The sequence below is a fragment of the Coturnix japonica genome, chromosome Z (assembly GCF_054131305.1).
Source record: "Coturnix japonica strain WE chromosome Z, WE-NBRP24, whole genome shotgun sequence".
In the NCBI taxonomy this organism is placed as follows: Eukaryota; Metazoa; Chordata; class Aves; order Galliformes; family Phasianidae; genus Coturnix; species Coturnix japonica.
Genome location: NC_140702.1, coordinates 73,883,416 through 73,905,647, shown reverse-complemented (window position 1 = coordinate 73,905,647; position 22,232 = coordinate 73,883,416). Strand labels below are relative to the sequence as shown.

Below are 22,232 nucleotides of genomic sequence, written 5' to 3'. Positions count from 1 at the left end.
AGTCACCTCATACAGATGAATGGCAGTTGTAGCTCCTGGCTGTTGCCCAGACATTGTCACTTTCTTTGTTAGAAGGGAATTGTTTAACCAGAGAAAATGTGGCAGGCCATCCTTCAAAGTTAGATATCCATTTCTTACGATGTAATACAAATAAATTCTGTTTTGCTTATTTTAACAAAGATATCTTTAGCCATGAAAAGTCACCCTGTCTGCTTCTCAACAGGCCGTTTTACTGATGGATGCAGAAAAACGCATTCGCTTACTGCAGTTTGTTACTGGGACGTCACGAGTGCCTATGAACGGATTTGCTGAACTTTACGGTGAGCTTCCTGCCCTCTGCCCACAGAACACACACTGCAGGTGGCGAGCACAAACACTACTGAAGTACAGGCAGGGCCAACATTTATTCCCAGATAGAGCTTCTCCCACTGGATGCCAACAGCACTGGGGAAACTGGGGGGCACTTGGAAGAGAAACAAAGTTCTGTTCATGGAATCATAGAATCGTTTGAGTTGGAAGGAACCTTTAAAGGTCATCTAGTCCAACTGCCCTGCAATGAAGAGGGACTCATATAGCTAGATCAGGTTGCTCTGAGCCCTGTTCAGCCTGACCTTGTATGTCACCAAATATGGGAAATTCACCACATCTCTGGGCAGCCTGTGCTAGTGCTTCATCACAGAATGGCCCCAATTGGAGGGGACCTAAAGGATCACAAAGCTCCAACCCTACTGCTGCATGCAGAGCTGCCAGCCTCCCCATTTAATACCAGCCCAGGCTGCCCAGGGCCCCATCCAACCTGGCCTTGAGCACATCCACATTCTCATTTGCTTTAATGTAATTTTGACCTCCGGGTGTTTGTACAAAGTACTTTGCACCAGTTGAAAATGGAAGTTACAACTAGGGTAAACATGCAGTTTTTAGTACAGCAATTGAAGTGATTTCTGTAGGATCCATTAACTCAGGTTTTTCGTGGATTTTTTTTTTTCCCAACTAGGTTCAAATGGTCCTCAGCTGTTTACAATAGAGCAATGGGGAACTCCTGATAAACTGCCCAGAGCTCACACATGGTAAGTCTGGAGTATGTGTGTGTGTGTGTGTGTGTGTTCAGCGCATCTGTGCATGAGTTTGTTTGAGTGCAGGTGGATCTGGTGTGTGTGTCACAGTGCGTGTGGGTCCTAAAAAGAATAGAAAATGTTATTTAATAGATAGAAAATCAGTGCAGGGACTGGGCAGGCAGACACACACTGAAACATGAGAAAGGTGATTTGGTTGGTGCTGGCTGATGGATGTGCATGCTGGCTGTGTGTGTACCCAGAGCTCATTCATCCTCATGCAGTTCTTCTGTTTTCCACCTTCTGTGTTACAGTTCTTTTCCTCTATAGGGGTGGTTATAAATGTAAACCTTCCTATTTTCAGAAGACAGCCTGCAGTTCCTGTAGACTCTTCTTGGCGGCAGCCAGGTTGGCCTCAGCTGGTCGCTGTGCCCATAGGGAGCAGCTGGCACTGGTTAGGTTTGCACAGTGCAACATCCAGACCGCCCCAGTCTTTCCAATTGGATAACACACTCCTGTCTCACACCCAAGTTATTCAGCCTTTTCTATTTCTTTGAAGAAAAATGCATTTGAAATGCGTCGAGTAATTCCATTTTCCTTTCCGTTCTCAATTTCAGCTTTAATCGCTTAGACTTACCTCTTTACGAATCCTTCGACGACCTGCGAGAGAAGCTCCTTATGGCGGTTGAAAATGCGCAAGGGTTTGAAGGAGTGGATTAGGGCACTTCTTCCCACCTTTCGGCGCGTTCTGCTGCGCTTCCACTCCTCCACGAAGGACTCTGACTGTGGCAGAACCGTCTCACGGCGTTGGTTCCTGGAGCGACCTCTTGGACAACGCGGTGGCCTAAAATGCAGGATCTTGAACTCTGGCTTGTGGATGGCTTTTTTGACATTACCACGGCCAGTCACTATGGGGTTATATGTACTCTGACTACATTTCAGCAGGACTTACTGTATTTATGTCGTGCCTCTGTAGGCTGAGCCCTTAATAAAAATTTTACATAATTTCTAATGACAATGAATGGAATTAATCATTTTACAGGGATAGTATTACAACTCATGTTTACTTTTTAATTGATTTAGATGTTTTCAGATTTTATTTCATTACAATTAAATGTCATGTATTTGGGGAAAGCAAAAGAAAAACGAGCATTTTTCTTAATTTCGTACAGATTTTATGCCAGTGTCATTTTTTTTCAAGCTCATTTTGAGCCTTGTGTTCCCAAACCATTATGAGAGTAGAAAACAGCTATGTTGGAATTCTTCTCTATATTGGCTGTATCAAGAGCACATAAATATTTTTCTGTATCCAGATGAGATATGGATTCTATGTTGCGTTTTTGTATAAATAATAGTTACGAGTCTGGGGATAGTCATAACATAGCATGCCAAATCTCATGTTCAATAAAGAAATTGCCTCATTATTCCTTGGTGATATTTACATGTACTGAAGAACATTTTGGGGGTAGGGTTGGCATTAATCATTTAGGAAAATATGCTTAACCCTGTCCTTATCTTTGTATAGTGGTTCTTTTATTATCCTTTCCTCTTTGCTGTGTGCAGTGGAGGCATTTTGAAGGAAACCTGGCACTGTGTGATTTGGCGCTATGGAAAAACAGATCTGTTTTGTCTCCTATTTGTGTGCATTTGCTAATGATATCTAAACACAATATTATTTTTTTTTGTTTCTAACTGCACCAACTCTAAAGGCACTTTATGTAACACATTGAAGTCATATCTGTGTTTTTTTTATCATAAACATTAATGTGATTATGTTCCTTCTCACTGCACATGTCTTTCTGGTGCAATATCTTATCAATTGTGAGTTTGGCTGCTGCTGATGTATAAAAGAGAAAACAAACAGCTGTAGAGCTGAGCCTGCAGACATGTTCCTCAGCAACTGTTTTTGTGATTTATTTTTTACTTAATCACAAAGATTTATTTAATATACACTGCTATCTATCTAATCAGTTTTGTTACCTATGACATGTTGCATGCTTAAACTATAATGTCTTGAGTTGCATCTCTTGTGTGATGGATTAAAAGTGAAAGATTTGTATTCGATCCACTGAACTTAAATGGTTACAGCACCACCGCAGGAGGTGTGAGGGTTTGGCTGCATAGCAGGCAGGGTTGGTTTTGCCCTTTGTGCAGGACTTTTCCCCGGGAGCCCACTTTGATGCTTTACAGAGCAAGTTGGTACAGCATGGAAGCAGAAGGTCACCTCTCTGCCCAGCAACCTCTGGCCTGCTGCTGGCACAGAGCAGCTACACCACGGACCTTAGCAGGGCGATATCTTAGCTCAGAAGGCCGCTGGAAAGAAGGCTTGATGCTAATAATGCTCAGCAAATGCTGTGTGCATGTCAGCAAAAGGGTTGAGGAGCTAACGGGTGCATGAAGGTGTTTCAGCATTTGAACACCAGACTTACCAATTCTTTTGACGTTCCGTTCTAACATTTATGAGCATATACCCTTGAACAAGAGAAATAAGTACATCTGAGTAGGTGAACAAACACTACTGGTGATTTAGTGGGGGGAAAGACAGAGGATGGGGGTAAATCCACAACCTCCTTGGGTAGCCTGTTCCAGTGATACACTGGAAGGAGGCTGTGGATGCCCCATCCCTGCAGACATTAAAGGCCAGGCTGGATGTGGCTCTGGGCAGCCTGGGCTGCTGGTTGGTGACTGCACACAGCAGGGGGTTGGAACTGGATGAGCACTGTGGGCCTTTGCAACCCAGGCCATTCTGAGATTCTGTGATTCAGACCTACATACACTAGTGCCCAATGCCACCTACCTTAAAGCACTCCTGAGATTTTCTGACAGAACTGACACCCAGCCTCATACAGGCTGTGACCCAACAGCAGCGCAGCTGAGGTGGGAGCAGAAATCAGGTTATTTCAGAATTGTGATCGTGCTTTGGTCCCTTCCCTCCCTGCATCATCCCTTAATGATGCTTCCTTTAAAGCCCTTTCAGACTAAAAAGTTAATTTGTTCGTGGTATTGCTTATATCTTCCAAATGATGATTGTAGATGACTTGGCTTGATTATTTTTAACACACTGTCTCAAAGAGCGGGCCCTTCTGAGGACCAATTTGCAGTGCCCTCGGCCTCGTGCAGCTCATGCTGAAATCTGTGCTATTTTGGCTTTCTAGCAATAAATGGAAATGGTTTAAAACTGCCATTTGTGCCTCTTGTGCCCAAAGAACTTCAGTCACAGCTCCTGCAGCACCTCTCACATCAGAGGAGAGGTCACTTTTGTCCAAGAAATAGCTTTGTTCAACATTTCATCAACAAAATTGTTCCCAATTGCCCAGGTGACTGTAGGAGGAAGCCTTGCCCCTATCATCTAATCTAAACCTTCCCTCCTTTAGTTTAAAACCAGCCCACCTTTTCGTATCACTGTCTACCCGTGTTAAAAGTTGATTTCCCTCATTTTTATAAACTCCCTTTTAATATGGGAAGGTCACATTGAGGTCTCCCCACAGCCTTCTCTTTTCCTAGCTGAGCAAGCACTGCTCCTTCAGCCTGTCTTCACAGGAGGGGTGCTCCAGCCCTTGGATCATCTTCATGCAAAGAAGTTCCCAGATGATGCACGATGGTTGACCAGTGCCTACAGGTGAAACATGGTTGGGTTCCCTACTGCCACGTAGACAATGTGGCTCCTCTTGATGGCCCCTCTGCACCCCACTGCCCCAGCCAGCCTTCAGAGAAACACTCCACTGCCATTGGCTTTGCAGAAGTCAAGAAGGGAGCCTGTCACTGAGTAGGTCCCTAAAATAAGGCTTTCTGAATCTCAAAGAGGCGATGATTTGTATTAACAGGGAGTGCAATCAGGTTAACCATGAAACTTCAGATTTAATCTTTGCCCAGCTTGAACCTGGAAAAATTGAAATTCTCCTTTGGACTTGAATGCAGTGAGCTTGACCTGGATGCACTCACTCTGGGCCATGAAAAATTTATCTGTATCATATATTTACACAGCAAAGCAACAGCCTCAAACTAGTGCAAGTAACAATGCCAAAGTAAAGGCTCAGTAACGCAAGTAGCAAAGACACGAAGGTTACACTTGTATGGTGGTTTCCAGCAGTGCAGCACTATCTCACCTTGAAAAATGAAGTTAGCACAGACAAGTGCACGGGTTATAATCACCATTTCACTTGTGCCGTATGCAAAAACAGGTGGGAAAGAATGGGGGATCTGCTTGTTCTGCTAATTAGAGCTAATTACTTGCCCCATTTTGTCAGGCTATGTACTGCAGTGTGGGTGGACGTGTACATGTGTCCATGGCATAGAGGCTTTCAGAACAGGGTACTGAGCTGCCCTCCAGGCCGCTGTGTTTTTATCTCAGACCTCTGTCACTTCTGGATTAGGCAGAGGATGTGACCTCCTCTTGCATTCAGTTTTTAAACTAAAAGCAAAACTTTGAACCTTGGCCTAAAGTTAAAGAATAACAGAGATGGACACCAGATCAATATCGGACAAATATTAGTCCCATGCAGTGGACAGATGCTTCTCTGCTGTAGGCCTAACTCTTTCAGTATGCCAGTGCAGAACCCTTAGGTTTAAAGGTTTCTTTACACACAGAAAACAAAGAAAAAAAACACTCTGCAGTAGCTGGAGGTGAATATTTCATGCTAACCCAGCCACCTCCTTCCTCCCAGAGCAGAGAACTGAGGGCTGCAAACAACATTCCCTGTCTTCTACCATCCCAATCACTTCCCGTATTCCAGTGCATTGTTGCTGTGAAAAATCACCTTTAAGAACATTCCCAGCTTTTGAGCAGCTCTGCTTCCTAGTCAAGCATGCAAATATTCAATAATAATAAGCATACATTATTTAGTGATGATGTAAAAAGAAGTCATGGTAACATTTCCTCATCTCACACCCCTGCGTGCCCCTGGGTTAAAACAAGTATGCAGTCAAAATCATGATTTCAGCTCTATGTGGGCAGTTCTGTTGCACCAGAAGAATATGAATGGGAAACTCTGGGTTGAGGTGCAAAGGAATTGCTATGAGGATTGCAGCAGCCCACATCAAGCCATAGTTGCAAGGGAAACAAATGAAGTCTTTGAAGAAGCAGAGGCCTTTCCTCTGACAAGCACAAAGGAGAATGACCTTAGAAAAACGTATTATATTTCAAGATGTAGCATCTAACAACAGCACTGAGTGATATTTAACAGAAATCTGAGGCTTGGTTGACTGCTGCATGTGCTTAAATTTAACCTACAGAAATAACGAATCAGACTCTCTACTTGGATATCGAGCAACAAGAAAATGCCATTTTCTGGGGCCTCTGAGGGTCAGTGCATATACACACACATCTCCATACCACCTTTTATCTGTGCCACATGCATCTGTTTAAATAGCTCTGTTTGAGCTACCTGTCCATACAGGGGCAGGGGTGCGATGACCGCATGGCCAGCCCAGATGGTCCCTGCCAGGTGTTCTGCTCGTCCTTGGCTACTGGATGCTGTTGGCAGGCCAAGGCAGGGCCAAAACCTCCCAAAACCTCGAGCCAGGGATATGGCAAAATCCCGAATCATTGTGCAATGACACTGTAAAGCGTGCTGGAAAACTCCTATAGACTGACAACCACATCCATTTTCTTTTCTCCCCTGTTGTGGGCTGGCTGCCCCCCACCAGCTCAGGTTGCCCTATCTGGGTTACTGGGCATTTCCAGAGGCTGTATTCTCCACATCGACATAATCCCATCCCATCTTTTCCTTACTTAATGTACTACGTACGTGTGATACACCTAACATATGCCAACACACAGCTAGGTCAGCCTGTGCACACACAATTTGCTTGTGTCTGGCTGTTACCAATCCCAATTTAAAAGGGAACTTCGTGTTCCACTTGCGTTTAAGAGTTGTGAAACAAGCTGAATCTTGCTACATACATCACTTAGTTTCAGAAATCATCTCAGTCCGTTTGTTCATTTACCCAGAGTTAAAACAAGGCTCTGACTTACTGCTTATAGAGGGCTGATAGGGATGATTAATGTTTAACATTCCCAAGCTTGCTTACGTTAAATGGCTCAAACGAGATGATACCCATGAGAATGTTGTAGCTTAATTCAGTGATGCTGGAAATATTGCACAGCACTGCAGTATGTGCAATATTGCATATGTGACCATGTTGCTGCATGTGTTACTGCACCAGTGACCACGTTGCATCAGTGCATACCTCAGCTCAGCACCTTGCTGAGAGCCCAGGCACTGCAGTTATAAGCAATCTCACTCCAGAGGCACAAAGAACAGTACCCATAAAACCCAACAGCCAGAACAGGAGAACAAACCCCCAGAGACTGAGCCTGCTCATGGGTGTTGAAGCTGCACTGAGTTTTTCTAGAGAACAGACATCACCAGATGCCTTAATGGCAAATGAAGCCCTCTCACATGAGCTAACAACAGAGCAGAGCTGACTAGTCCTGCAGATGCAACACCCGCAGCAGTGATCAAATCAAAGAGAAGCCTTGCTCCTGATGCATTTCAGACTGAGTAATCTTTAACAAACTCTGGAGAAAGGGTCCATTCTGACCCTGAGGCAGCAAAGAGAGTCTGTTCTCTTGGCAGAGGGGCCACAAATGCCACCTTTGTACAGTGCTGTGCAGCTTAAAGGCAGCTGCAGAGGATACTGCCTGAAAGTAAGCTGAAAAAAACACATCAGCTAATGTCAGGAGGAAATAACCTGCTCTGCAGCGGGGATAAAACCAAGCTTTGTACATGTGGCATGGTTGTTTGCTTCCAGGCGTAATAAACTTCCACAGAAGAAAAGCAAGTTTTGAAGAGTGTTCTAGGAGCAGCAGGTGAGTTGCAAGTTTCATTTCATACAGAACGTATTCTGCAAGTATGAAATCAAAGGTTTGTTATTTCTGCTTGCAGATCATCCTTCTCAATCTCTGAACCCCTGAATAAGCCATGACAGTGAGTGTTGCAATTACTGCAACTCGCAAGAGTTGCAATCTCCATTTCAACACAAGACCAACTACTTGGTCTTTGTATAAACTCAAACCTGTCTATCTTCTGTTTGCAAAAGCTTTATCCACTGTCATTGCTGAAACAACTATTGCATGTGTTAAATTGATTTCCAGTACAAGAGGGAAATAACAAGAGTGGAACTTGTCCTTTCATTTTGAGCCAGTGGAAAGTTTTAGCTTTTAAAATAAAAGCCAGAAAATTCAAGCTGCTTCTGCTTGTGCTGAGTCCTCTAAGGCTCAGTGTGCCTGAAGCAGTTTGCAGCTTAAAGAAAGCTGTGGCTTAGATGCGTGTGTTTTGTTCTGAGAAACAAAAGCAAGATGGGTTCAGTGGCTCAGCCAAGGAGCAGAGCCATACTGCATTGTGGGGGCTGTGCTGTAGGTATGAAATACAGCCTGTGCACCAACAGCAATAGAACTGTTCTAAAAAAAGGTTACTGTAACGCCTGAGTTGAGTTTTAAAAAATATATGTTTTCTTTTCAATGTGTAAGTATTTCAAGTGGGCCTTTACTACAAACAAATTTTCTTCCCCACGCCCCTACCTTCGTGACTTTACAGACTGGTCTGCTGGTCAAACTCATTTTCCTTTTGACCACTAATACCAAAGTAATGGCATATTAAGAAATGAAGTACAGGAAAAAAGTGACAGGGAAGAAGTTACAAATTAATTTGTCTTTTAAGTGTATTTGGATCACAACGCTGTATAACCTGGCTAACCAGTGCAGGCATGGCGATCAATATAAAGTTCTGGCCATTTGAATTGCTACGTGAGAGCAAAGGCAGCCAAATCCCACTATCTGCACTTAATTCCTAATAGCTTTACACCAACCAGGGGTCCTACAAGAGCTCCCATGCTCAGTGTGCCCACCACACTCCCATACCACAGAGAGTTGAGAAACCCTTCCATTTCCACATCGAGCTCTCTCTTCCAAAAACAAGCCTACATTTGCACACAGCAGATCAGTGGTGTCTGTGAAAACACACAAGGAAGGGCCAAAATATTGCATGTTTCTGTTTTCATGGCAACAATTTCCAGTGAATGACAGGGCAGGATATTGTCAAACACCAGCAAAAGCAAAGCCATTAAAGACCAGAAGAGAATTCTTTAAAAAGGTGCTGTTTTTTGGACTCTGGTGCTGTAGGGCTCTACAGAGGACTTATGCAAGATATCAAGAAGCATTAACATATGCTGCCATCCACTGCAGGGTAAAAGGCCCATGTGCTGAACTGTGGTTAAACATGTTCCATAGGGCAGAAAAGAGCTACTGTTACCTGAGAAACCAATAAGAATGTAATCTGTCCCTATTAAACCCATTTAAACCCAGGACAGATCATAGAATCACCAAATCACCAAGGTTGGAAAGGACCTCCAAGACGATCCAATCCAACCTCCCATCTATCACCATTAATAGCCACTAAAACACATCCCTCTGTACAACACCTACATGTTCCTTCAGCATCTCCAAGGATGGTGATTCCCCACCTCCCTGGGCAGCCCCTTCCACTGATCCACACCTCACACCATGCAACACTTCAGCGACATCAATCTCAGTATTTCAGCATCCAGAATGGGTCCTTAGCAAAGCCTAGACCTCCTGCATTGCTGGGACATGAATGCCTAAGTGTCACTAGCCAACATTTGCCTTTGGAATTACACCTCAGCCAGGTGCTTTGGGAACTCCATACCAGGCTGCTCTGTTAGTGGACTGCAAGCACTAACAAACAGATCGCAAAGAGCTGATCTCAAGAAAGATGCACTATTCTGCCATGAATAGCCTTGCTAGGAAAGCCTTCCTCCAGTATTAACCACCAGAACTGCCCAAGGGTCAGCACCCAGTCTATCACCTGCCAAGGCAATGCAAAATTCTCATTCAATATCACACCTATTTTTCCATCCTCAGTAATTTTATGTAGATTTCCAGGCATTAAGATGAAGATAAACAAGTTTTCTGATGATTTACCTGAAATCCAGCTCATTTTCTACTTATCTTTCTACCCATTTCCATCCATTCTATAAACAGCATCAAATCTGATACACAGCAAGGGAACAATAACACTGCAATTGTAATTGCAGCATATTGGCACTGCTGAGCGCTCACATTACAACTGAAGATTAGAAGCCTAGAACAAATCTTTCCTGCTTCATCTGTTGCAAGCTTCCTCGACTTGAGTCTGTCCAGAAGAGCAGTTTCAGGTAGTCCAATGCTGTCACTGTCCAGTAAATTAAACTCTCAGTGCACTACAGTACCTTCCCAATTAACACTGACTGTTCTGAAGATCTATCCACCTTGAATCCAAGGACTGGCTTCCAGAAAGGTCCCTGAGCCACCCTCACACCTGCTAATACTGAAGACTCATCCATTTTCACCTTGCCTCAACACCTGTATAAAGCCTAAATCCATTTTCAACAGCCAGTGGATTCATTATAGGTTTCAAACTGAAAATTGTGGTCTTGAAAACAGGACTTTGTGACTGCTGTTCCAGTTCAGCAGAGCTACGGCATCCAGGCCTAGACCAGCCATGTGAAACTCAACTTCATTAGGACAGAATTTGCAACCTGAAGGATCACTGCTGTGCAATAAGACTGAATATGATGTCTGTGGAATGTTTGCATTCGGCCAGTGAGCTGTTTGCAATTTTCATGTGAAATAATGATGAAGACTTTCTGGTTTTGTCAAAAATCAGAAGAATGTTGTCTTCTAAGCTTTGATGTTGCTAGTTATGACAGTATTCATCATGTCTGACCTGTCAGATGGTGAATTTAATGAAGAATGCCAGGATGACCCAGAACTGATGTAATGAATTTGATTATTGGGAAATTCAAATCAATTTCGTTTACTGAGCCCGAGAAGTAATCAGGACAGATCGTGGCTCCCAGGTTAAATACCTTTGCTCTACTTTATATTGCTTTAAGTTAATCTTTCTAGTAGTCAGAGTGACCAGAACGGGTAATCTTTAACCTCTACCATTGACTAAGAAAGGTCACATCATTTTCACTGCTGGGATATAAGTTGCCCTAGCACTACATGCACTTCACTTTGGTCTGTTATACTGCAGTGCTATGTAAATGATGCTAGTAAAGCGAACACCCTTAAATGTTCATGAAATCTGTTGCTCCTTGAATACTGTGAGAATTTCAGTTAGAAAGATAAACATGCACAATTTTTGCCCACTTTCCAGCCAAAAATTCCTCTAGCAATTGCATGGTCATATCCTAAAGAGACAAAGACCAACATAGCTTTGCTAAAGTGAATATCAAAGGGAAGATTTGGACACATCATTGAGTGCATGTCAATTTTCAGCATCAAAGCATCTGGTCTAAAACTTGGGCTGTGATTAGTCTGAGTGTTTTAAACCAAGCTATGCCCACATCTGGAAGCTGGCGAGGTTTTCTACAGGTGTATTAGCCAACACTGTGTGAGCATAAAACTGGGAGTATTGATTCTATGCTCGTTAAAGATAGAACTGGGCTGAAAATCTGTGCAGATACAGCTCAAGTTCTCATATGTGAATGATCATCATTGCAACAGTCAGGTTATGAGGCTGGAGTCCAAGAAGAGAGAATTTCTATGTATCTGTTCCACAGGACTGCAGAATGGGAGTCTCATTGGGCTGGTACCTCTGTAGTTCCTTTTACATCCCTATGCTTTACAGCACTATGTTTTTCAGGTCAGAATCTTTCATATTAAGCCCATTCCCTGCTGGAGACCCAGATGCCCATTGCTCAGAACTGAAGCTTTTGGCAAGTTAGGTGGATAGCATGAGGGGTTGGGACACCCCGTTGAGGAATAGAAAGCTCGTGCTTCCTCTTGCACAGCCTGGCCCCTCTAGTTGCTATATTTTATGGTTGGTTTTTTTTTTCTCTTGGTAATTTTATACTATTCTGATCTTGAGCATAGAATAAAAAGAACAAAAATGGAGTCGGGGAAGCTCCTTTAAGGATATAAAGGAACCCTTGTTTGAACATCTCCAGTTTGAGCTGAAACACGCTTTAAACAAACCTTTTAAAACAGTTTCTTACTGTTTGTTAAAACTTTCCAGCATGAAAAACCTCTCAGAATGGAAAGTCCTGCTTATATAAGGGCTGCTCCAAAAGTAATGCCTCCTGTGTTATTATGTTGGGCAGTGGCAACAGCAACATGAAAGACAAGCCAAGTTCAGGACAACCACACACAGCTGTCACACCACGAAATAAAGAGCACCTTGGTCATCTCATTCAAGTGAATTGCCTAATGGTGGTGACTATGGTGAAAAATAGTGCTTTGTCTCTTACAATTTGCTCCATCAAATGGTGTTACTGTGCTTTTCATATATGTTGTTGTTTCTCTGGAAATAAATAGGAGGCATTACTTTCAGAGCAACCCACTGTACCTCTGTGTTATCGTTCTTTCAGTTTTGGGGTTCTTTTCCTTGTGGAGATGGTTACATTCCTCAGAGTTCTGTTTTGCAATTTACATCCTCTACATCTTATATGCAATAGATGACAGGAAAGAGCCCTTGGGTGGACCAAGTGTCCATGTTTGCACGGTGACACACAAATTACCAGCAGCTGCACACATAAAACAGAGTCAGAGCATCACAGAACCTTCTGTTGGAAAGGCTGGTTGGAGGTCACAGGCCCCACTTCTCAGCTCTGAGCAAAGCCACCTTCAAAGTCAGGTTGAAATTCGAAGATAGTTTTGATTTGGGTCATCCCTCCATATTGTCAAGGCAAGAATTTGGCCCTTGGATGAAGGTGCAATGCGCATTGCGCTGTTTGTCCTTGTATCCCCTTTGCTGATATTTAAGCAGAGCAGTTTTGGGGTAGTTTTTTTTTCCTTTTTTTTTTTTTTCCTCCTTTTTTTTTTTTTTTTTCTTTTTTTTTTTTTTTTCAGGAATTTCCAAATCGTTTGGCATTTAATTACCAAGAATTGGACTAAATCCAGACTGCAACACTAACGAATGTTGCAATGCTGCTTCAGACTCCCACCCGTGGCTCTGTGCATAGCAGGTTGTTCTTCACTTGCAATGGCAGACCATCATTCCAAGGAGAAGAGCTCTCTTGTGTTCAACAAGCAAATTGACAGACACCTCCTGTAGATGCATCTCTGCACTGTCAGAACAAAGTGTGCTGTTTGCACATGGGATTCTGGTATAATTATACCAGTGATTTTTAGATATTTTCCCCAGATCCTGTTCTACTGTTTGAACAGACCATGCACTGCCACTACTGCTAGTGCTGCTGCTGCTGCTGTTAATTCCATCTTCTTTGTGTGTATCCCAGATGAGACATTTTCACTAAAAACAAGAAGTTTAGGATTGTGTTCTTACAAAACTCTTAATTCAGTATCCTTCTCCAGTGTCCCAACACAGAGGGTGAAGCACGTGCTTTCTTCTCTGGTCTCATTCACTCTTCACTTTCCTGCCATCTGTCACCTGACACGTTATTCACCCGTGTTTCCCATTCTTTAAAGTCTTCAACAAAGCTGGAAATGGTACAGCAATGTCATTATATCATAAGCATTGAGTAGCAATGTTGCTTTTACAACTGAGGTTAGAGAAATGTGTCACCATAGTGCCCTAATAGTGACACAACCTGCAGGTTTCCATAAGGGGAAAAAAATGTTGTTGAACTCCATATGCAGTAGCAAACATCCATGAAAAGAGAGCTCTGATTTTTGGAGTTCACATGCACTGAGTATTGAGGTATTTCAAGAAGGACAGAAGATATATGTGTGCTCTGTTAGAGATCAGCCAGTATTAAAGCTTGAATGCAGAAGAATGCAAGGTAGGGAATTTCTCCCATCTTTGATTTTTCCAGTGTTTTTCATCTGCCCAATGGACACATCCATCCAGAAGAAGTAAAGTCTCCTGATTTGTTGCTTATGTGAGGTATTACACTGAAAATTATAGGAATACTGGAAGATGAAACCTACATTAAAAAAGGAGAGAAAAGGGAGCTTCCAGAGCCTGTTTCCCCTGTTCCTTACTCCTTTTGAATAAAGGTGGCTCTGTGCAGTCAGAGCCATCCCCCTCCCCCTGGATCAATATTTTAATATGACTTATCAGAAAGAGAATGAATTGTTTACTTTAAAACCTCAGGATCCCATAAAGGGCGAAGCAAAGGTGTCCCCTGGAAACAGAGGCCTTGAACAGCTGACCACTGCTGTGATCTCGTAAAAGAAAGGCAGGTTGTCCAGCCAAACGGGCACAGTGATGTGCAGCAAAATGTCACACAGCAGCTCCTCAGTTCTGACAGACCCCAATGGCACAACGCAGGACCCCCAGTCTGCAATGGTAAGTGCCTTCCCAATGCTTGATTCACACGAGGAAAAGGGACGATAAAACGGACTAACAGAAAGAGAACAGCGCAAGTGGCTTTCAAATAAGAAGCACTTTGGAATAACAAAATATCTGCACATGGCCTGAATAATTTAGCAGGATTTAATGACTTGTACATGGCGATCTCAGCCCACACTTTCTATTAAGGGGATTAGGTCAGCTTAGGAAGACAATACAGCTGGTAGTAAACCTGGCCAGGCTTCACTGGGCTTGCAGAGACGCTTTACAAGTCTGAAGGTATGAAAGGGGCAAATGCTGTGATCCACACTGTGATGCTTCTGGAAAAACTTTCATGTTTGCAATTATTTTTATGACCAGGACATTCTGATAATAGTATGAAAGCCAAAAGTAGGGTTTTTTTGCTGTGACAATGTGCGCTTTTCGCTTTCTCCCTATACTGCAGCTCCCTTGCTGCTTTGGGTTTTCTTGCTCCGCCGCAATAGTAAAAGATGCAATGCTTCTTCCTTTCACTACCTTTTGTTCTTGGAAATATCCCCTTTTCCACGTAGCTGTGGAACTATGAGGCTGCCTGCTGCAGTTGCATTCTTTATCTGGCTGTTGTCGGTATTTCACAGCAAAGCCCTGAGGTGCCTCTGCCAGAGCCCTGCTGCTCTTGGCTCTGGATACGCCAGCGACTGCCTCACTTTTGGTTGCAGGGCTCACATGGAATAGGACTGTTTTACCTTTCTTCTCTAATGCAGATATAATGCTGAGAAAAATGCGTATTGGGAAAGGTGGGGGAAGACCACTGCTGCCATGATGAGTTAGAAAGCAATGTGCAGTATCTGTATATCCCCTTGGCATTAATTTCCAACTATCAGTAGCTAAGGCAGAGACACATTCATTAAAAATATCCTCACAGACCTCAAGTATGCAAATGCAAGCAGCATCCTGACTGGATATCAAGTGTTCTGGGTGTAAGTGAGCGTTTCCCATCATTAATTCAAAGCATTCAGTGCTGTTCTAATGCACAGGAGGTACTGAGGTCCTTTCCTTCCTTTGGACATGGCTCCTCTGTAGCTGCTATTTCCTGGTGGCACAACCTGTGGGTGGGTCTGCAACCACCCCACCATTCTGCATATGCGCTTCCACCACTGCACATAGAGTCTTAAAGTCAGCACAAGGCAAAAAGCCCTTGGAAAAGTCCCAGGCCTGCTCAAGCACCTACAGCCGTGCTTCCTTGACAAGTGTGGGCATAGCAGAGCAGTTGTAGCAATCATGTTCAGAACCCAAAGCAATCTGACACGGTAAGCAGCTTACAGCCACTCATAGCTTTGCTATTTGCCAGCCACGGGCTGCTCAGAACTCAGCTCCTGCTGCCAAGTCACGCTTACTCATGAGTTCAATTATATGCATTTGTAAACCAATGGTTAATCTGGTCCAGAGCTCCTCTGCAGACAGTCAGCCTGGATGGGCAGATCCATGAGGGTTAAAATAAATGGTCTTTATAAGAACCTTTTCCTTCAGAGCCATGTGAGGTGCAAACCTCTTGCTTTTGTTTCTCAGCTGGAAGGCACGATGCAGAGGTGCTAAAGCTGTTACTGTGTGAGAATGACAAAGCACCTGGGGAGTGAGTTAAGGACAGATAGTGGTGAACATTCACCGCCCAGCTTGCATGTTCACAAAGTTACTTTCTCTCTGCATAAGTCACCGTTTCTTCCAGTTAGTACCCATCACAGTAGGTGACAGCCTTTATAGACTGAAGAGAAAGTGGATGCAGAGAAGAGCAAGAGAAGGACTACCCAGGCTCTATTTTCTAACCTGCTTCCTTTCTTGTGCTCCTCTTTCTCTCTTTTCTCATCAGGTTTGCAATATTCAGATGTGCTGATGGCACACAACTGAGCTGGTCTGGCAAGTCACTGTGCATAAGGTGACACCCAGTAAGCATTTTGTGCTCTTAGACCAGTCCTCATGAATAGGCATGATATGCAGAAATGTTATCTGATTTGCAGATTAAATACAGAAAAGCACTGTCCTGTCAAACAAAGAAACTGTTCTGCAAGAGGAAACAGTAGTTGTGTACCTCATTACTTCACTGTTGGATATGAATCAGGAGGAGAAGCAAAGAGCACCTTGCTGCCTTCCAAGCAAGCTGGCTTTAAGGTGCTGGCAAAGACATGTGTATGGGAAATAAATACTGTGGTTATGACCTAACAAAGCTCTATAAAAGCAAAGCACTTGTTCTGAGTTGACTCCATCAGTAAGAAAGGCACCGGTCCCTGTGGACAATGATTCATCCCTCTCTCCAAAATCCCCTAAGACCGGACTGATGACTTTCTCAAGCTGCCTGTCCATTTCCTTTGACTGCAAATGCACACTTAGAGCTAATTATCTTTTAGATTACTGCAGCTGCTGGACACAAAAACACTGAGTCCTATTTCTCACACCGTTGGTGAGAACACCGAGGTACTACATATTAATTATGCACACACACATGGCCTTTTCTGTGTTTTTCAGGTCTCCAAAGTCTCCATGCTGACGTCTCCATGCTGCGTGGCTGTTACCTCTACCATGGGCTAACAATGTGCTGCCAGAGCTGTGGAGTGTGACAATGGTGTTTGTGTCCAATCTATCAAACGCCATTATCACACTAAATAGCTACTGGTAGGTGAGGCTTCGAGTCAGAGATGTATGTGAAATATAGCAATATGTTTACCCACTGTACTGAGGAATAAATAAGCTTTCTTCACATCAGGATGACTCTTTCTTCTTTTATAAGTGAAACCACAGTTGTATGTGGGGAGAGCGTACCCTGCCACGTGCCTTTCCAGATCACAACAAGCAGGAGTCACCTAAAGGAATCACACCTTATTTTTGCATCAAAGGAAGCAATGTGTGTTACAAACAATAATTGCCTGAGATGATGGTGATTTTCAAACAAAACACCTTTCAAAATTCTGATAAAAAAAGCTTCTACATCTAACTGGGAACACAATTCCTGTGGCTGTACTTCAGTACTGTGCAGAACATTGCTGGAAGATCAATATATTCATACACTATACTGTGTTTCTATTTGCAAACAGTCCCATTACACACAACATCTTCAACAGGTTATTCAGTTTGATTCCCTAAATGTTGTTTTCTTCCATGCGTTATTGCTGTGGAGAAGTCACTATCAATGAATCCTGCTGGAAATGTATGTATACACCAGGCAAAAATGAGTTTAAATACAGGAATGGCCCATGACCATGGAGGTTACTTTATCATCAATGAGATGCAGGGATGACTGTATAGTCTGCTCTAGTTCTGGAATAGACCTGGTGATAACGTTACTACGGAGGTGATCACAGTGCAGATGCAGACAGTTTGAGCCTTTTGGGTCTTCCGGATGTCAATTCACCTTGCAGATCCCCAGGTTCTGCTTTACAGAGGCACAGATTGTTCTGCCATGATCACAGCCATTGGTGATGTACTGTTTTCCCTTCCAAATGTGCTGTCTCAGATAAACATCAGGCACAAAGAACAGGAAGGAGCAGGGTGAACAGAAATATCCTGATTTTATCCCTCTCATCTGGGGTTGCCTGCATTACAAACACCATCCATTGAAACACACATCTGTAGAAGCAGTGCCTACCTTTTGTTGTGTGTTTCTGCCCGTCCCTGTTTATGTCACTTGCCATGGACCTGTGAAATAAGCAAACTGCAGCTATAAACCACCTGTATAACCCACATACCTGGCACAAATCTAGCCAGAGCAGTCAAGCGGCTCGTACCACCTGATTCTGTTTGCTCCACTGTCACAAGACCAATTGCACATCCCACTGTGAGTTCAGGGGAACACAACAGATGGTTTGTGTGACAAATGGGATTTCAGATGGATCTTTGCAAAGGAAAGGTAAGGGCTGGGCTGCCAGGGTTGGGTCCTATCTCTTCTCTGAAAGGAGCAGGTGCAGAATGCAGTGGGGCACACTCAAAACATCCAGCACAAACACAGAGGAACAGGGCATCTGTTAGACCACTGAGCATTAGCATTAACAAGGTACATTGTTCTGCCACTGCTACAAAACAGCCTCAGTCATCCATCAACACAACCAGAATACAGCAGCAGCAGCAGAAAGATTCCCAGAGCCAGTATTCCACTGCCCAAGATCCACTGGGTCACAGTAACTTCACACCCACAAAATTTTATGGCACAATCATTATGAAGTGAGCAGAGCTGCAGGTAGATAGGGCTTATTTGTTAAAAAGGCCTTTGCAGGCAATTACCTGCTAGCTGGAGCAATAATCATGTTTGGGGGAGTCAAGAGGGCAGAACCTCCTTCTATTCTCCCTGGCTGTGATAAAGGAAAGCAAAAGCGGCCTTGTCTGCACAACCCTTTGGGTAATGTGTCCACAGCAGCAACTTGTCTTCTCAACTTTTGAGTGAGAGAGAAATGGAGAAAATCCCTTCCCACCCTCATTATGCCTGCAGAGTCCAGGGAGCTCATGCCAAGCCTTGCTTGCCCTTCTCCTGATTACTGGTATTGCAGTTTTTCTTGTTTGAAGAACATCTTATGTTCTTTCTCTCCTCCCACTCAGTGAACCTCATCTGTTACTTGCCTAAGAACAGTATCCAGAAAGAGCAGTAGATTAAGTCTGTCATTTTGGACGAGCTCTACAATTGGCAGTGACACCACAGCTTAATGCAAAATATCAGTCACCACTGCTGGTACTTCACTGCAGGGATGGCAGTACAGCCTCACCAGGCTCCACTTGCAATATTATTAAGAAAATGCCTTTATAGTGCTCAAACACTGATGTGTTCAAACAGCTCCAAACCTTCCCCTAGCACTCTGTAGTAGGATAGTAGTGTGGATTAGGCCTTGTTGTTGCTACTGTGCTCTTAAAATTCCAAATAAAAACCTATTTATTGAGCTTTTTATTGTAGAGCAACATGACTTTTACAACACCCACACGAGTGTTGGATACACTGAACTTTCTCTAAGAGGGAAAAAAAAAAAAGAAAGAAAGAAAAATAAGACATAATGTAGATGTATTCCTACAGTTCACTGTTGGATTATGTGAGTTTGAGCTGCAGGAGTTATTCTGAAAAGCTCCCCTGCTACAAACTGTATGTAGTTTTCTATTACTACATGGTTTATAAGAGATGGAGGGGGAAACAGACTGTCTTTTCTAACAGCGTCTTCCATTCAGTATCTGCATCAAGTGGGTAAGTATTCAGGGCACAACATTAGAAATGAAACAGCTGCCTTCCAAAACTGCATCCCCTGGAGGCTTGGGGTCAAACAGTTTGTGAAGCTGATGTGTGCATTAAGGCTGAGATTACATATCAAAGAGCTGCAATGATACAGCCCTCCCAGAAATTACTGGACACAAATCCTGCAATTGAAACTCGCTGCCTTTGAACACTTGTGAGCATTGGGAAGGAACTGTCAGAAGTCTCAAGGTTCAATTTCAAAAGGAACTGAAGCAGCTGATTTCCACTGGGTGATTAAGGTACCAAGTGTACCACACATCTGTAGCAAAAAAGATCAACTGACATGCCTAGTGTTTTGCAGGCATGGATCTACACTCTGAAATCCACTTGGTGTTACTGAAAATGTTTCCTTTGAAGCTTGGCTGCTTTCAATCTGCTCAAAACTGGTGAAATTATCAGTATCTATAGGGGGACATATCACAGAACCACAGAACCACAGAATGGCCTGGGTTGAAACGGACCTCAAGGATGATGAAGCTCCAACCCCCCTGCACAGGCAGGGCTACCAACCTCCACATTTAATATCAGCCCAGGCTGCCCTGGGCCCCATCCAACCCAGCCTTGAAAACCTGCAGACACATATCTCTACAACCTCAGTGCCTGCATGACGTTCATGGGATGAATTATTTTTTAAGAAGACACATTTAGTAGAAGCTTTGTGACTCTCCATTCTTGCATGTTTCATCAATGTCTGTGCAATAAAAGTTAGATCATAAAGCACTAGTGCTCCAGCATAAACTGCAGTAGTGTAGATCATAAAGCACTAGTGCTCCGGTGTAAACTGTCTTATTGTCCTATGAAGAGCAAAACATCTTGAAATTGCAATCAGAATGCAGTTTCATTTGACTCGCTTACCAAGCAGTATTTTGGTTTCTTTATGTAAAAGGAAACAGGCAGAATCTGGTTCAGATTAGAAGACTGCATGTGAAAACATCTAGATCTTTTTCCCATTCAACTCAATGAGCAATTAAGCCTAAAGCCCAGTGAGAATATTGTTTACCCTACTGACAGCTTCACTGCTTGTAATTTTGCACACATCCAGACGATGCACGTTGGTAACACATGGTAAAGCCATAGTTCTACCAGCTCAGTCTTTCTTTTGCCATTCAAGTCAATGGGTGTGAATAAACCAGCTGTCCCCCCAGCCTGGTTTCATGGTTTAGATCTTTGTATAAAGTTGAGATTAGATTCTCAGCTTTCATTCTTTCTCAAACAATTTTTTCCAATGCTCTGTGATACAGGATACATGGATATATTTGTATGTCCTGTAGCAGCAGGAGTGCGAAGGGTGCCTAATTAACAGTCTACAAAGGACAGCAATTATTAACAGCCTTTTTTTTCCATCTGACGTGGAAATATAGGGACAGGCAGACAGTCTATCAAGCACCATTTCCCACCTATTTCTGACATGCACACTGGAGTTTGCTTGTTGTTGTTGTTAGACAACCTAAACTGTTCATACTGTTACCCAGAAGCATCAGTAAGGAATTGCTGGGAGGAAATGGCATGAAGAAGATACTCCTGACACAGGCTTCCTACTTGCCAAGCAAACAAACAAAAAAAGAGATGGCAAAGATTCAGTTCTCACTTAGGTATGCCTTAGAGCAGTGACCTGTGAGAACAATAAGAGAAGAGCAAAGTTATAAATTTAAGTTGGCTTTGACCAGAGGTAATTGTTATCTACTTTATGCAGTGTATAATTATCTCAGTGTAACTGCATGTGTCACTGCACTCAAGGCCAATAACTCAAGAGGACGACAACTCCAGATGCTTACATCTAAACTGCAGTCCGAGATGTTTCTTTTCCTAGTACCAATTAATCCCCAACAGTTTGTTTCCCACTGGACACCCACTGCTTATCAATACAAAGTAGAACGTAATCCAGAATTTCTTTTATCTTCCTCAGCATTGACTTTCCTTACACTCCAAACCTACATTCAGGTGTTGGGCTCCTCACACCACCTGTTATGTAGTAGGGATAAGAAGTCTACCATGTTTTTAGTGTTTCTATTCTAGGTGCAAGGCACTGTATGTTGGGTTTCCAACTAGCAGTGCCCAGGAAACTTGCTGCAGTTTCTGATGAGCATAGATCCCTCCTTTGGCAGCAGATCTGCCAAATCTGGAGACACACTACCTTTTGCTGTTATGCTGGATAAATGGTATTACAATAAATCAAAACTCTTTAGCAGTCACATACTGTCCCAAGACACCTCTCACACTCCTTTAAATACAACTCCACACTACATAGAAAAGCCATTTGACTTACTTTTTCTATACGTTGCAAGATACTGAAATAACCTCCATCTGCAATGGCTTGTTTCACATCATAGCTGTTTGGCAACACACAGACTCTGAGCCTCTGTCTTACAGTAGGATTGGTACATGTGCAAAAGTACTTTGCCACAGGGATAACTGTAGAGTCAAGGAAGCTTTCTTGGGAAGCATGGAATGCTATGGAGAATCACACATATTGCTGAATTTTAAGCTGATGACATCACATTGTGAGAATCTTAAAATCCTAGTTACCTTCTTGTGGGGGAGAAGACACAAACATCCAATCATGAATAGCTTTTTCTTGTATTGATTTACATGTAAGTGGGAAAAAACATTATGATGAAAATAGTAATATAGTTGTACTACAACATGCAAAGAGAGAAAACAACACTTAGAAAGCAGTCTGAA

The 22,232-nt window shown here is 43.1% G+C and overlaps 1 protein-coding gene and 2 long non-coding RNA genes across 15 annotated transcripts in view; all 3 read left to right on the top strand.

Annotated features, from left to right (window-relative positions):
• The window catches only part of NEDD4L (NEDD4 like E3 ubiquitin protein ligase), a 115,349-nt gene extending 112,233 nt beyond the window's left edge, over positions 1-3,116 (top strand). For all 12 annotated transcript variants that reach the window (XM_015848164.3, XM_085529327.1, XM_015848163.3 and 9 more), the window contains 3 exons: positions 224-320; positions 995-1,067; positions 1,670-3,116. In XM_015848164.3, the coding sequence (XP_015703650.1) occupies positions 224-320; positions 995-1,067; positions 1,670-1,772 (273 nt within the window). In that variant the 3' untranslated portion in view covers positions 1,773-3,116. The remainder of the gene's footprint in view (positions 1-223; positions 321-994; positions 1,068-1,669) is intronic.
• A 4,425-nt stretch (positions 3,117-7,541) lies between these two features.
• Positions 7,542-13,346, top strand: LOC107325906 (uncharacterized). 2 transcript variants are annotated; one of them, XR_001559771.3, is made up of 2 exons: positions 7,542-7,863; positions 12,907-13,346. It is a non-coding gene; the product is annotated as an uncharacterized LOC107325906 (long non-coding RNA). The 2 variants fall into 2 exon arrangements; XR_014939530.1 differs by lacking the exon at positions 12,907-13,346 and adding an exon at positions 10,107-12,393 and having other exon boundaries at positions 7,588-7,863.
• An 800-nt stretch (positions 13,347-14,146) lies between these two features.
• LOC146754198 (uncharacterized) lies at positions 14,147-17,047 on the top strand. Its single transcript, XR_014939529.1, has 2 exons — positions 14,147-14,308; positions 16,811-17,047. It is a non-coding gene; the product is annotated as an uncharacterized LOC146754198 (long non-coding RNA).
• The last annotated feature ends 5,185 nt before the right edge of the window (positions 17,048-22,232 follow it).